The 14,764-nt window shown below is 53.6% G+C and overlaps 6 protein-coding genes across 6 annotated transcripts; 3 read left to right on the top strand and 3 right to left on the bottom strand.

Moving 5' to 3' along the window:
* Nucleotides 1–459: 459 nt before the first annotated feature.
* On the top strand, nt 460–1,557 carry QA4 (3-dehydroshikimate dehydratase; the record flags this gene model as incomplete). The annotated part of the gene is made up of 1 exon (XM_049328050.1): nt 460–1,557. The coding sequence occupies one exon, from the start codon at nt 460–462 to the stop codon at nt 1,555–1,557; it is 1,098 nt and encodes a 365-aa protein (XP_049192568.1).
* A 1,898-nt stretch (nt 1,558–3,455) lies between these two features.
* On the bottom strand, nt 3,456–4,001 carry J4E83_001092 (uncharacterized protein; the record flags this gene model as incomplete). The annotated part of the gene is made up of 1 exon (XM_049328049.1): nt 3,456–4,001. One exon carries the CDS (start codon nt 3,999–4,001, stop codon nt 3,456–3,458), a length of 546 nt encoding a protein of 181 aa, XP_049192567.1.
* Nucleotides 4,002–4,370: 369 nt separating this feature from the next.
* J4E83_001091 (uncharacterized protein) lies at nt 4,371–6,947 on the top strand (the record flags this gene model as incomplete). The annotated part of the gene is made up of 1 exon (XM_049328048.1): nt 4,371–6,947. The coding sequence occupies one exon, from the start codon at nt 4,371–4,373 to the stop codon at nt 6,945–6,947; it is 2,577 nt and encodes an 858-aa protein (XP_049192566.1).
* Nucleotides 6,948–8,524: 1,577 nt separating this feature from the next.
* On the bottom strand, nt 8,525–10,637 carry J4E83_001090 (uncharacterized protein; the record flags this gene model as incomplete). The annotated part of the gene is made up of 2 exons (XM_049328047.1): nt 8,525–8,541; nt 8,597–10,637. The coding sequence occupies 2 exons, from the start codon at nt 10,635–10,637 to the stop codon at nt 8,525–8,527; spliced, it is 2,058 nt and encodes a 685-aa protein (XP_049192565.1).
* A 771-nt stretch (nt 10,638–11,408) lies between these two features.
* Nucleotides 11,409–13,526, bottom strand: MDV1 (Mitochondrial fission protein; the record flags this gene model as incomplete). Its single annotated transcript, XM_049328046.1, has 3 exons — nt 11,409–11,681; nt 11,730–13,349; nt 13,401–13,526. 3 exons carry the CDS (start codon nt 13,524–13,526, stop codon nt 11,409–11,411), a joined length of 2,019 nt encoding a protein of 672 aa, XP_049192564.1.
* Nucleotides 13,527–13,855: 329 nt separating this feature from the next.
* J4E83_001088 (uncharacterized protein) lies at nt 13,856–14,751 on the top strand (the record flags this gene model as incomplete). The annotated part of the gene is made up of 3 exons (XM_049328045.1): nt 13,856–13,923; nt 13,971–14,622; nt 14,674–14,751. 3 exons carry the CDS (start codon nt 13,856–13,858, stop codon nt 14,749–14,751), a joined length of 798 nt encoding a protein of 265 aa, XP_049192563.1.
* Between the last annotated feature and the right edge of the window lie 13 nt (nt 14,752–14,764).

Raw genomic sequence — 14,764 nt, 5'->3', positions numbered from 1 at the left:
CGATCGGGAACCGATGACCGAAGTGGCGCGATGCACCTGGGCACGGGTGTGAGCTCTTTTCCGGCCGGCTAGCGCCGAACCCCCATCTGTACCACCAAGATGTCACCAGGCTGGGCTTGCCTACTGCTTGCCACGGCACATCATGGTTGCGTAAGGTGTGTGTTTCATTTTCCAACATTATTCCGGGAAGACGAGCGACAAGTGCTCATTGAGCGTGATTGGACGGGGAAGGTTCAATGCGTATGTGCATGGTAGGAAACGGTCGTGCAGGATGCGTTGATCAGGATATCGGTGGGTTATGAACGGCCTTGAATGTACGCCAGCTGCTTATAGATGTCTTATCAGCTTCACAAGTTTGACTGCTAGCCTCTCAGTATTCACTCTGTAGTTCCACCTTCACAATCCCATACTACATATTACATACGCCTCTATTTCTATCTTCTATCTTCTATCAACATCATGCCGTGCCGCCCAGGTATCTCCTCCATGTCGCTAGGCCGATGCTACGCTGGCCACAGCCTCGAACACAAACTCTCCATGGCGGCAAAACATGGACTAGAAGGCATCGAGCTCTTCTACGAGGACCTAGTCGATCACGCCGGGTCCGACAAGCCATCCGACCTGCTCGCAGGCGCTGCCTCGGTCTACGAGCTTTGCTCTTCCCTGGGCCTGGAGATCATATGTCTGCAGCCTTTCATGCACTACGAGGGTCTCTTGGACAGGACGCGACACGCTGAGCGGGTCGAAGAGATGAAGCTTTGGATGCGACTAGCGCATGTCCTCCGAACAGACATAGTCCAAGTCCCTTCATCATTCCTACCACCCAACCAGACATCCTCCGATACAGACCTCATCGTCAGTGATCTCCAAGAGATTGCAGACCTTGGACTGCAACAAACACCAATCATCCGATTCGCATACGAAAGCCTGAGCTGGGGAACACACGTTGACAAATGGGAAGTATGCTGGGATATCGTACAACGGGTTGATCGAACAAACTTTGGCATCTGCCTGGACAGCTTCAACATCTTGGGCAGAATATATGCGGACCCTACCGCCGAATCTGGAAAGGTCGTAGGAGCTGATCAGGCAGTTCGCGAATCGACACAACGACTGGTTGCCCAGATTAAACCCCACAAAGAGAAGATATTTTTCATCCAGATCGTCGACGCCGAGCGTCTCGCACGACCGTTGCTTCCCGGTCATCCCTTCTACAACGCCGAACAGCCCGCTCGCATGTCTTGGAGCAGAAACTGCAGGCTGTTTTATGGCGAGACTAGTCGTGGAGCGTACTTGCCCGTGAAAGATGTCACACGTGCCATCATCAAGGACATTGGATTTGAGGGCTGGGTCAGCATGGAGTTGTTCAATCGAGTCATGAACAGAGAGGATAAGGGGGTCGTTGAAGAACTGGCACAGCGCGCTGCGGCCGCGTGGCATGCCATGTGCCATGATTTGCAGCTTGGTACGGGTGCGGTGTATGATGCATTGGCATCTATGGAGAGACCGCGAAACGAAGTAAGCAACGTGGGACAAGCCGAGTATGCGCGGCTATGAGGTGGAAGCTGACTTGGTTTTCTTGTTCAATTTCCCGTGCTTTTTATCCTTTGACAGTCTATATGTAGAAGATACCCAACAATTAAGCATCGTTCCTAAATGCGACGCCCAGAATGATGAAGGCGCACGTCTTGACTCTGCTAATCTGGACTTCTTGGATAGCGAGGCCTTGCCTTCTTTTTGAGCTCAAGAGCCTTCAGTCGCGCTCAACCAGCATCGTAGAAAGTATTGAGCGGGAATTGAGGAGATTCCTCGCTGTTATCTACGCCTAGGTTCGATGCAGTAGGCATGAAACGTCCAGTATCAGCCGCCAATAGATCGGCCATGCTTACTTCCGATGAAAATCCGAGGTTCTCCATAAACTGCGGTTGGTTTTGTAATTTCTTGGCACCATGCTTTGAAGCGAAGTCGTCGAGGAAACTTCCCAAATCACCCGAGACTAAAGCATTATAAGGATCATGAGGGTCGAAGATCGGGCCGGCCATTCCGAAATCGAATAGATTGGGTTCGAATGGTTGAAGACTGTGGCCTGCATGGCTAACGTTCATATCTGGATGGACCATAGTAGACTGGTTGGGCGGTTGCTGGTACCGATCGGTGAACGGACCGCTATGTTGTGAGACGAGAGACTGCGGAGAGGTCTGAACGGTTCCAGAATCTTCCGAAGACGCGTCTCTTAAAGTGACCGATATCGATCGCAAACCCGATGATGCTCTCTCCGAAGTCTCTTGTGATGAATGGCCAAGAGCAGCAAATAACTCGTGAATTCGTGTATGTGTTGGTTGATCCAGAGTCAGACTATTGGTGCTTCTCTTGATACTTTGTAATAAGCAGGTGATAACAGCTGGCATTCTTGTGACCCCAAGCTGCTGTTGTAGAATGTTCAACATGTCCAAGATCTGCTGAAGCCATGCCTGAGATGGAACGAGAGTAAACGCAGTGACGAGATAAGTGAATCGGAGAAGCAATGCAGGTGGGGTCGGTGGTGTAGAAGGTGGATCTTTCCGAATGTAATCGAGTTTTGGTGGTAACGCTGACTTCCACATCTCAAGTCGACCAATCATCTCATGTAGAAAGTTTGGCGCTGTCCGCTCCATAGACGTACATCGGAGAATGTCAACCAGTTCCATGAGAGCATTGAAAGTGCTCAAAGCGAGTGTCGGAGAGTTTGACAGACGTGATGGACCAAGATTGAGATGCCCAATCCATGGCTGCCATTCTTCCATTCCATCTTCCTCTATCTTGCCCATCCACGAAAGATCGGCCCTGTCGAGGTACGGGCGCCGCTTGAGATGTAAGGCCAAGAGGCTGTCGAGCACAAAACAACTCGAGATAACATGCTTGAGCCGAAGTGTAACAGCATCTGGCGATTCTGAAAGCATGAGGGCTAATCGTAAAGCACCGCCGACAAGATGCCAGGCAGCATCGAACAATTTCCCATGGATGTTGAACAACGCTAGATTGAGAAGGGCCTTGACGTGACCTAGTTCGAATTTGCCTAGCTCATTGGGGATAAGTTGCCTCGCGATGTCGTAAAGTCTTCCGGACGGCCATGGATGGTAGCTATCTCCTGCCAGACTCACGTCGTCATGCGTAGAGCCGACTGCAAATACACTCCACATCTCTGCATAACTTCCCGAGTTGGACATATCGCTTGACAGAGCCAAACCTTGTTCCGCATAAGAATACGATAGCTTGAGAATCTCAAGCTTGTCCGCAATGGGCAGCCAGCATTGTGTATACGTGCAGTATACCTCGATCAACCTCCAGCAGTCTGTGGGCAGGGGGGTAAGGGGAGAAGAGCTTGTAGATTGTTGCAGACACGGAGAATGAAGATCCGGCAATGGAGGTGGGCGCATCGCGTAGTTCGTACCACTTTGCCATGATATCTGCATAAGTCAGTACTCATCAAGATAGTCAATCAGGGCTAGTACCGAATGCTGAGACTGAGCTTTAGGTGTCATCTGGAGAAGCGTGGCATCTTCGGTGTCCACCTCGCTATCTTCGTCTGAACTTGGCGGCCTGTCCTCGCTTGCTCCTATCTGCTCTCCGGACAATGCTTTGGTAACATCTCGACAAAATCTGCTCTTGGTCCAGCTCTTGTGTAAACGATTCGAGTCCTTAGTACCCCTCGCTAGCAAGACCGTATTCTCCTGGGCCAGTTGCTCGTGTACTGAAGTCTCAATCTCAGCGTGCTGCTGGAAAATGAAGGCCAGTGTCATTTCAAGACTGCGTATGTAGCCGGGCTGGAGCCCTCGCTTCTTCGGGTTTGACGTGTATGTACACGTGCGCTTGGCGTCCAGACAGGGAGAGCAGCTGGGCTGGTTCGCGTCACATTTCTCGCGGGCATTGCGACACTGATCGCAAGCTCTTGATACCCGAAACCGTTTTACCGGTATGTCTTGTGTGATCTGGCGGCGTTTCTCCTGGGTTTGCAAAGACATGGGTTCGACAGCGATCGTTTGCCGTCGCACAAGAAACACGAAAGCGCCTCATAGAGCCTTGCCGAAAGAGCAGATTGGTGATCACCCAGATATGGGGTGGTCGAGCATCTTGCTAAAGAAGCCATCGAGCTTACCTAGTGAGGCACTGGAGAAAGCCGGGGAAGCGTCTGCGCACCAGGATAAAGTTTTATCCCCGTGGAAAAGCGGGGCTCATCGCTATCACGTGTTTCGCTAAGGCACTCGTCGCTGCCAACTGCAGCACCATGTTCTGCTTCATGTTGTTGACACTTTGGAACTACAATTCCCAAATTCCAAGTCCCGTAAACAATGGCGTTCATGAGGGTTGGTGCGAAGCGTTCATTTGCGGCAATGAACAAGGAAACCGGAGCGATGGACGGGCGAGCTTCGCTCCCAACACCATCTCCGCCGGCGTCCAAACAGCGAAGTCTACCGAATTCGGCAAGGTCAACACCAGCACCCACACAGTACGAGTGCCGAAGAATGTTTGATTCCCGGGCATCTATCGTGCTCATTGGCATGCATGGCACAGGCAAAGCAACATTGGCAATGATGGCTTCAGTAGCCTGCCAGCGAAGGGTCATCGACATGGAGAGTGTCTTCCACACCGCAACAGGCTTCTCGACCGCTGCGTATCGCAAACAGTTCGGATCTTCGAACCGTGGCCTTCGGCAGGAGGAGATCCTACGCGACACACTACAAAACCACAGCAGAGGCGCCATTATCGTCTGCAACGGAGGATTTCCGCTGGATAGCAGTAGCCAAGCTCTACTGCATGAATTCTCTGCATCGCACCCAGTGATACACATTACACGAGACGTGCGCAGTGTACGCGAATACTTAGACACGGACGAATCCAAAGTTCGAGAGTTGCTTGCTCTCAGCACTCCGGTTTTCCGGCGATGCTCGAACTACGAGTTCTACAACATATCCGAAACGAACGCAGCCCACCTCTCGGTTGCACCTGCACATCAGCCCTCTGTGCCAGCATTCCTGACGCTAAAACGAGCGGAAAGAACATTCTTCAAGTTTTTGGCACTTATCCTATCTCCCACGAATACCCGCAGAAAGATCAAGAGTGACGCGCCCACGCTCGACCCTGGTCACTTCCCTTTATCGTATGTCGATTTGGAGCTTAGAAATTACACATGCGCCGTTCAGGTTGAACTATCAGATCTTACGCCTGAAGAAGTCGACATTGAAGAGCTGGAATTTGGCTGTGACGCATTCGAGATAGTCGTTGAACCCGCACAGCTTACAGCGGATCACGCGGAGAACATAAGCAAGAGTATATTCAGAGTGCGGAGGAGTACCGTGACTCCGATAATGTTTCACACGATGCCGCCTTCAGCACATTCAAGCCATTCCACAACGTCCTACCTGGCAAACTTGTGGTACGGTCTACGAATGGCACCTGAGTTCGCCACTGTAGATCTTACCATGGACGAGGAACTGATCCGCGCAATCGTTGCGTCGAGGGGCTCAACCAAGATAATAGGCCATCTTCACGCAGCCATGGACTGGTACGATGTATTCTGGCTCGAAAAATACGATACAGCAATGCGATTGGGCTGCAGCCTGGTACGCTTTACCAGGCCAGCGAACTTCATGGACGATAACGCCGCCATTCAGTCATTCCGCAACACTATATACGCCAAGTCACCGAGAATACCCATAATATGTTATAACACCGGACGCGCTGGCCGCCGTTCTGCTTGCTTCAACCAGGTTCTGACTCCTGTAATACCAGAAAAGCTACGAAAGAGCGCAGATTTTGAGACCAGAGCACAAAGAAACCCAGAAACTTCATGGCTTACTGTGACAGAAGCTACACATATCCTATATGCTTCATTTACATACGACCCTATGGAGTTTTACATCATCGGTGCCGCAGCGGGATACAGTCTTAGCCCAGCTATGCACAATGCGGCATATCGAGCGTGTGGTATGCCTCACCACTTTGACCGCCTCCAAACTGCGACACTGGACGAAAACATACGGGAGCTGATACGACGGCCAAACTTTGGCGGCACTGCAGTCAGCCAGCCATTCAAAGTGGATGCGGTTGTTCTCTCACACTCGCTAAGTCGTCACGCTCGAGCGATTGGAGCAGTCAACACGCTTCTCCCAATTCGTCACCTCAACGACGATGGCAGCATTCCCGATGCGGATGGGGTTGAGCTCTACCAGGAACGGAACCAATCCGGACCTGTCAAAGCGCTATTTGGCGACAACACAGATTGGATAGGCATCCGATCTTGCATACGAAGAGGTCTGTCTCCCGCTAATGCTGTGCGGCCAACGACCACTTCCAGCCTGGTCATTGGGTCAGGAGGTATGGCTAGGGCGGCAATCTATGCCATGCTACAGCTTGGCATCAAGAACATCGTGATCTTCAACCGAACAATCACGAACGCACAAAAGCTAGTCAGCTACTTCTCCGCATTAGCTGCAAGCCCATCGGCGGCGAAGCTCTTCCCATCGTTCGTCCAGGGATCTCAACCCACGTTTCGCATACTTGAGTCAAGGACCGATCCCTGGCCAAAAGATCTCCGCGCACCGACAGTCATTGTATCATGCATACCTACGCATCCCGTAGGTGACGAACCATCGCCTGACTTTACGCTACCCACTCAATGGATGCAGTCTCCCTCTGGAGGTGTAGTGATAGAACTAGCTTACCGAACGCTCAATACGCCACTGACAAGACAAGTTCGCGAAGAAGCGTCAGCATCATGGATCTGTTTGGATGGCCTTGATCTGTTGCCTGAACAAGGTTTCGCTCAATTCGAACTTTTCACAGGCAAGAGAGCTCCACGCAGGATTATGCGCGAAGAAGTGTTGAAATGCTGGACCGACGAACAAGGACACTCGAATCCTAACATGGTCCGCACGCGGCTAGAAGCAATGGATGAGCAAGAGCCTTGAAGACAGTATTACGGGGCAGCCGACTTATGCACGCTTCGACTACACTGCATTTTCACGGGTACATAAGTTATTAAGAGTACGTTCATCAGCGCGATGCAGCTTCATTGGCCTAGCTACCTACACTGGTCTTTTCTCGGTACAAATATCAGAGTAGCATGTTGAATGCAGTGATTAAGGAAACGACAGCACAAAACCAGACCTCACTTCCACCTCAAATCTCATTTGAGATCCTCGGGATGCAACCTCGACAACTCTCCTAGAGCTATTTCCGCTTAACCACAGAATACCTTGATAGTATTGAAGCTCGAGATATCCACACAAATCTCTCCGGAACCGACCTGCCGTTCGCCACCATCGCAGTTTTCGGATTGATAGATGAAGACTGCATTGAGCATGGCACGTCAGCTGTGCATGGCTTTATGTCAACAGTGGGGAGATCACGATACATACCACGGCAACCACCAGCTATGCCATTAACATCCATGGACTGCCCGGGCAAATGGTAACAGCCGGCATCGGGGTTCGCGTATCGGGTTCCGCTCTGGTTGGACAGGCACTCAGAGCGGCTGGGGAATGAGGTGAAGGTGACGGCTGCGTCTACGAGGGCTGCTTCGGCAGCCACTACAACTGCTGAGGACACATCTTTCTTGACGACTGCGGCGGCAGCGGTGCTCGAGGGGAAGAGCAGAGGAATGGCGAGGACGAGAGTAGAAAGCATGGATGAGGTAATGGCAGGCATATTTGCTTGAGAAGGATTCAGATGAAGTTCTAAACAAAGCGATAGATGTTTGTCTTGGAAGATCTGGTCGTTCAAGATGCTGTCTGTTTTGCTTTTAGAAATGGGCAGAAGCCGGTGATACTTATACACCCTCATCGACTCACTTGCTCTTTTTCTGCCTACCCCCGTATCATACCTGTACCAGCACACATCCTCGAAGCAGCACCACCTCTACCAAAGACGGTGTATTCTGTGTACGCTCGTCGTACGCTGACGAGTGGCGTGAGATTTTCCTATCCGCATTACCTCCACCACGAGAGCGTTGCACAGCAACTCGGTGTATTTTCAAGTCTATTGATCGCGCTGAAAGCACAAAGATCTCGGCTCAGCTAACGCAAAGACAAAATTCCGTTGAAGTGTGGGGTAGAGGGGTGTATTGTTATGGTGTGACCCGGCTTACTTTGTATGCCCGTTATCTCCATGGCGTGACTCGGCTTACTTTTCGTGCCTGTATCTCGTTATCATTGGACCTGGACCGACTAACGAACTCAGCATATACTGAACCACAATATTGAATCTGTGTTGATGTGAAGATGGCCATGAGAAGGAGGCGGTGAATCACGTTCCAATAGCTACGCCGCTGCGCGGGCTCAGCTATACGCTTGGTAGCGCAAACCCAAATGCTTCACCGACGCTTACATGTATACTGTTGAACAAGGTAAAGTATATTGGTGAAAGTGACGGCATCAAGCCGCCCTCAGTAGATCGAACAAGGAATAATCTACATAGGAAGATGAGGTACCGAAAAACGGTCGTCGGTCTATTGATCTACGCTTCACAAAAGCAAGCCATGTATCGCTTAGAAGTTCATCAAATCTATTCCGTGTTAGCTGAGGCACAATCATACACCACCACGGAAGGAATAACATACCTCGTCCAAACAGCGCTCTCTTTGTCCAGTCCATAGCGAGTAAACACCTTGTCCTGAGACTCACACTCTGTGCAAAGTAGACGCCTCTCCACAGGTAGACGGCCAGCAGACCACCGCTCAAGCCGTAGCCGTTGTAATCGAAGATGGCTGCATTACCGATGTATGCCAAGCTACCCAGATGCTTGTACTCGAAAGCCTTGTATACCGCATCGTCCAGGTCACCGTAGTCAACGTTATTGAGAGCCATGCCGGGGGCTGCTTGGGCGATCTTGTTGAACTTGCGCCCGAGGTATTCACCCTGCTGGTTAGCGCGCTGGGCGGTGGCGGGTAGGGATGTGAGCTTCGAGTCGATCTGGAAGAGCAGCTCTCTAAGCTCGCCAAAGTCCAGAGTGCCAGACTTGTCCTTGTCATACTGTTCGAACAGCTTGTCTAGGCGGCGAAGATGGTTCGCTGCTTGTGGGAAGCGCTGCTTGACGCGTTTGGCGATGCCGCGCCAGTCCGAGTACGAGATTTGCAGCTTCTCGGGGTCCTTGCCCTTCTCCCAGGCAGTCGTGCGTAGAAAGTTGACGATGTGATCAGAGACGTTGTTTTGGACGGTTGCGCAGTCACCAATAGCGTAAACGTCACCGAGAGGTGATCCGTTCAAACGAAGATGTGTGTCGGTTTCCAGAGCGTGCTTGTTGTTCTGCCCGTCGAGTTTGGCGGCGAGTCGCTTGCAGAGATCGGTCTGCGCAACACCAGTTGACCATAGACAGAAACCCATGGGGATCTCCTTGGTAACCACTTTGCCGTTCTCATCCTTTTGCGAGAAGAGGATCTTGTCCGATTGGACCTCTTTGACGCGCGAGTTTGTGAGGATATCGACCGAGTCGTGGGCAAAACGTTGCTCAGCGTACTGAGATAAGGCCTCTTCGTAGGTGTTCAGGATGTGGCTTCGGGACTGAATAACGTGGACGGAGATTTCGTTGCGTAGAAGCTTGGGGTAGAGCTTGCAGAGATCCTCGTTCAGCATGTCGAACAGCTCGGCCGCGAACTCTACGCCAGTAGGTCCACCACCGCAAACCACGAACGATAGAAGTCTTCGCCTCTCTTCGTCAGATGTTGTCGGTAGGCACGCGAACTCGAGGTTCTTGACGACCTGGTTACGGATAATCCTGGCATCGCTGATATCCTTGAGGAAATGGCAGTGTTCGAGACCTTTGACACCATGCGAGTTTGTGACGGATCCGACTCCGACGACGAGCTTATCATATGGGACATAAAACCGTTGCTCCTGGCCCTTGGCATCTACAGCTGAGCACTCGATGAGCTTTTCAGAGAATTCCACGTCTTCAGCCTTTGCTTTGAGGAAGTGTCCGCGTACTCTCCTTACAATCTTTCGGACCGGTTCGACGAGGGACCGGAGCTCCAGCGTTCCGACGGTAGCGGAAGGTAGCATCGGCGTGAATAGGAAGGTGTTGGACGGCGAAATAACGACGACGTGGTAGTCATCCTGGTTCAGCTGCTTCAGAAGGGCCACGCTGCCCCAACCCGTACCCAGTATGACCAACTTTGGCTTGTGCTTGAGCTTCTTATTCTCGGGCGTTTCATCGTCGTCGACGAAGTGGTCGGCGATAGGCAGGTTCTTGGGGCCACCTCTCCTCGGACTGAGTGCGAGTTCGGAGACGGGGATATCGGTCGCGATAGGGTCCTCGTTGTATGTGTAGGCGTCGTAGACGAAGAAGGCGATGACCAAGACACCGCTGACGGCGACGAAAGAGCCTAGCATGGCTGCTGTTCGGTAGGCATACCGGGCAAGACGTGATCGCGGAGCTTGGAGAGGTTTCGTCGAGACGGTTCGTATCGCGGTCGTGGTGGGGGTTTGCCTGCTTAATTGTGAGGTTTGTAGGACGGCGCGTCTCGCAGCGGATGCTGGGCTTCCATTGCTAGAGGATGTGCGAAATTGTGTGTTGGTCGCTCGCGGTAACCGTCTGCAGAGAATTGAGGCCCTGGAGGTGGCATTGTACCCGCGCGACAGCGACGCGGCCTGTCGTGGGAGCATGGCGGGAATTTGGAGCTCGCGCGGAGCACGTGGAACCGGGAGAGGAAGCCGGCGATGAGACGGGATCGAGGTAGGCGCCTACGCGAGGGATGCCAGCAATTGACGGTTCAATTGCAAAATTAGAGATGAGAAGGCATAGGTAGATAGGACAAGCGAATGTAGTATGCAAATGCCACGGCGGCGTGGGAGCAGGGATAAGGCGTCTCAGAGCGCGGAAATGTCAATCGGGGTTCTGCGTTACGTCACCATGGCAGATCGGAGCTTCGCGGGCCATCCTTGCGTGGCTCCACCACCAACCAAGCTTCCACTGGCCCCGTCTGCCGCGTGCTTGTAACGTCCGCTGTACCTGTCAGAACTGTGTTTCCATGTCTACTGCAATGATGGGAAATGTAACATAGCCTGCAGACAACGCGGATACATCTTTAAACCTCACTGTGAGCCCTTCATGTCTACCAGTGTACTGAAGTTGGTCTTCACCAAGCATGCATCCCGCCCGGGCAGACTTCGTGTTTGATTGAGTTTAGCACGGCATTGTGGATAATATCTGTATTAATATCCCGTCTGAAAGCGGCCCGCCTGCGTCACGACAGACGTTGGGTGGACGAAATCTTGGTCCTTTGCAGTGGCATAAACTTGATTGGTAGTGATATCGTAATGAGTATTCTGCAGCAGTACAACACTTTGCCATTTACATGACTGGCATATGCGCAGCCCGTTCTTATATACAATCCTCATCGCTTCTACTCCCATGTTTCTACTTCCATATTTCTACTAACACGACCAGACACCCACGGTACCGTCTCTACGTCCTTCAACCAGATAGCCATCCTTTATCCTGACGTGTTCGATGATGGAGTGGGTCGTCTTGTCGTTCTCGTCAGCTCCGGGTCCGCAGTCCCAGTGCCTTCCGTCTGTCTTGTCGTAAACCTTGACTACGTCTGCACCTGCTGCAGACACAATCCGACGTGAGTCGAACATCATGCTGCTGATGGCGTGGTCGTAAGCGTAGGCGTCGGCAATGGCGCCCGTTCGGAGATCCCAGATCTGTGCATGTTAGTCAGAGAACAGTCGGAAGAAAGATGGTTGACTTACGCGTATACTCCTGTCGGCACTACCGGTCACGAGATGGACATCGTCGAATTGCAGGGCTGTGACGGGGCCTGTGTGACCGACGAGACTTCGGTGAACCTGCCCGCTACGCAGATCCCATAGACGCACCATACCGTCGGCGGTACCACAAGCAAGTGCAGCATCGAAGCACTGTATGGCGCCTACAAAGTCGGCAGAGGAGTCGGCAGAGCGTCCCGTCTGTCGCCATGTGCTGTTGGAGGTGTTCGTAGCCGTGGCTTGGGCGGCAGCCCAGAGGACGTCCAGCGTCTGTACGCATCGTCCCTTGACCAAATCCCATTGCCGTAGTGTCTTGTCTGCAGAACCGGAAACTAGAGTGTCTCCACGGAAATGTAGCGCAGTGACTTCGTCGACGTGTGATTCGAGGGAGAAGAGAGGGCAGTCCTGCATGCTGGTCGACGGTGGCGCAGGGGGTGCGTCTTCCGAGTTCTCGAATGCCAGACCATCGTCACTCTCTTCATCAGGCTTGTTTATCCGGTTATCCATGGGCGCGTATTCGGCTTTGCTCAGGTCCCAGAGTTTTATCGAAGCGTCCATTGAGCCGGTTGCGACGATGTTTTCTTCCACCTGTAAGCAGCGCACGGAGGAGAGATGGCCCTCGAGCATTCCGATGCACCGGCCGGCGCTCAGATCCCATACTCGTACTGTGTCGTCTAGCGATGCGGTCACCATCATGCCCCACGGAGCGTCAAAGTCCATGGCGGTGATGGCGTCCATGTGCGCGGGCAGTTCCTTGATCTTGGATCCTGACTGTAGATGCTCGTGTAGTACGGGCATGGACATTCTCTTTGACAGCCTCTTGGCCTTGTTTTTCGTCTTGGGCGAGGAGGGTATCTTCTGGTATATCGACTCGGACATGAATTCGCCCTTGCCTTCTGACTGTTCGTCGCTCGTCTGCGACCCTGCCGTCTTGGGTGCCAGTGCAGCCTCGTCGTCCAGCTCTTCTTGCAGGTCCTCAATGCGGTTGTCCACGGTCAGCAGGTCCTGCTCCAGCTCGCCCTCTTCGATTTCGAGCCCCGCCAGACGGTCGAGGACCATCTTGCGCATGGTATTGAGGTTGGCGATCTTGTTGTCGATTTCGTGTATCTCGGCGACGCACATGTGCTTGCGCACGCCCATCATCTCGAGGCGGTGGCCCATGCTGTTGCGCTGCTTCCGCAGCTTCTGCATCGAGGGGGGCACATTGGGATCGTCGTCGTCTCCCCCGCCACCGATCAGGCGCTGGCCGCGCGCGTTGTGGCGGCCGTGTTTCTTCGCATGGCTGTCGGGGGCGTCGGGCAGCGAGGCCTCGAAGCCCTGGAAGAGGGAGAACTCGGCGTTGTCCTCGGGGATATTGGAGAGCAGGTCGTTGGGGATGTAGGCGAGGGCGCGCTGCTGGATCTCGGGGACGGAGATTCGCGAGCGCACGATCTCGCGGGGGGTGGTCTGGGCGAAGGAAAAGACGGAGCGCTGCATCAGCGGGCGCCTGAGCTCGCGGTGGAGCTCGCCAATGGCGTTCTGGTAGTGCTGGGTGACTCCTTCGGCGCCTATCAAGCTGCCGGCGGTGGCTGTGACTTTTTTGCCAAAAGCTTGCAGATGGCGGGTCTAGCGAGCATTAGCATCACCGTGGGCTCAGGGAAGGTGCGGTGGGGCTACATCGGGGAGCGAGTCTATGAAGCTGCTCTCGTCGTCGTCGTCAAAGGCCTGCGAGTACCGCGGCGAGCGCGGGCTGGTCGACCGGCCGCGACCTGGGGATCCATTGCGGGCGGTGGACGAGGCCATGCGAGCAGGCGTGGCGGGAGACTCTACGGGCGGCGCAGTGGAGGAGACGTCGCTAGGGCATCCTTATCTTCGCATTAGGATCTCAGATCAGGTGCTCGCGTGTGCTACAAAAGGCCAATAGGCGGTGAGGCGGGAGGCGAGAGGCGCGTCGGGTGCTCGAGATGGTGATAATGGTGTTGCGGAGGGGAGTGACTACCGAGCTCACCAGTCGGCACCCGCCTGCGTCATCCGCCGAAGAGCACGCCGATGCTCGGGACACGACCGGACTGCCATGGCTGCAAACATCACTCACCCACATATCTGCCCTTTTGGGAGCTTGAGAAGGAACTATGGACGCGATTGACCTCTCCGACGCGTCCAAGGCGCTTGACCTGGCCAACATCCGCTTCCAGCTCATGTACGCCTCCCCGCCATGCGCGCCTGAGTCTCACTGACAACACACAGTCGGCTCGAGGACACAATCACCTTCCATCTGATCGAGCGCGTGCAGTTCCCCCTCAACCGGACCATCTACGTGCCCGGCGGCGTCGACATTGGCGAGCCCGAGACCAGCCTGTTCGACTGGATGCTGCGCGAGCAGGAGCGCCTGCAGTCCCTCGTCCGCCGCTACCAGTCGCCCGACGAATACCCCTTCTTCCCAGAAGTCCTCCAGGAGCCCATCCTCAAGCCCCTCAACTACCCGCAGATCCTGCACCCGAACAATGTCAACGTCAACGCCCAGCTGAAGGACTGCTACATCAAGCACATCCTGCCCGCCGCATGTCTGCAGACAGACCGCGAGGACCGGGGAGAGTCGCAGGAGAACTACGGGTCCTCTGCCACCTGCGATGTCATGACCATCCAGTCCCTGTCGCGGCGCATACACTTTGGCAAGTTCGTTGCCGAGGCCAAGTTCCAGCAGGAGACAGAGCGCTTCGTCAAGTTGATCAAGGACGAAAACAGGAAAGGCATCGACGAGGCCATCACAAATGCTGCGGTAGAAAAGAAGGTGCTGGAGAGACTGAGGTTAAAGGCCAAGACGTACGGCACAGACCCGGACCTGGGCGCGAACGGCTCGTCCAAGGTGAATGCAGACGCCGTCGTTGGCATGTACAAGGTACGTTCAGTGCCCTCATTCATTCATACTTCGTACTAACAGACAATACAGGATTGGGTCATACCCTTGACAAAGGAGGTGGAAGTGGAATATCTCATGCAACGACTAAAAGGCACACAATGGGAATAGACCTGCGCACAAT

The sequence above is a fragment of the Alternaria metachromatica genome (genome assembly GCF_023757995.1).
Source record: "Alternaria metachromatica strain BMP 0045 chromosome Unknown scaffold_2, whole genome shotgun sequence".
Classification (NCBI taxonomy): Eukaryota; Fungi; Ascomycota; class Dothideomycetes; order Pleosporales; family Pleosporaceae; genus Alternaria; species Alternaria metachromatica.
The sequence above is the reverse complement of the archived record's forward strand: the minus strand, read 5'-3'. Positions and strand labels throughout refer to the sequence as shown.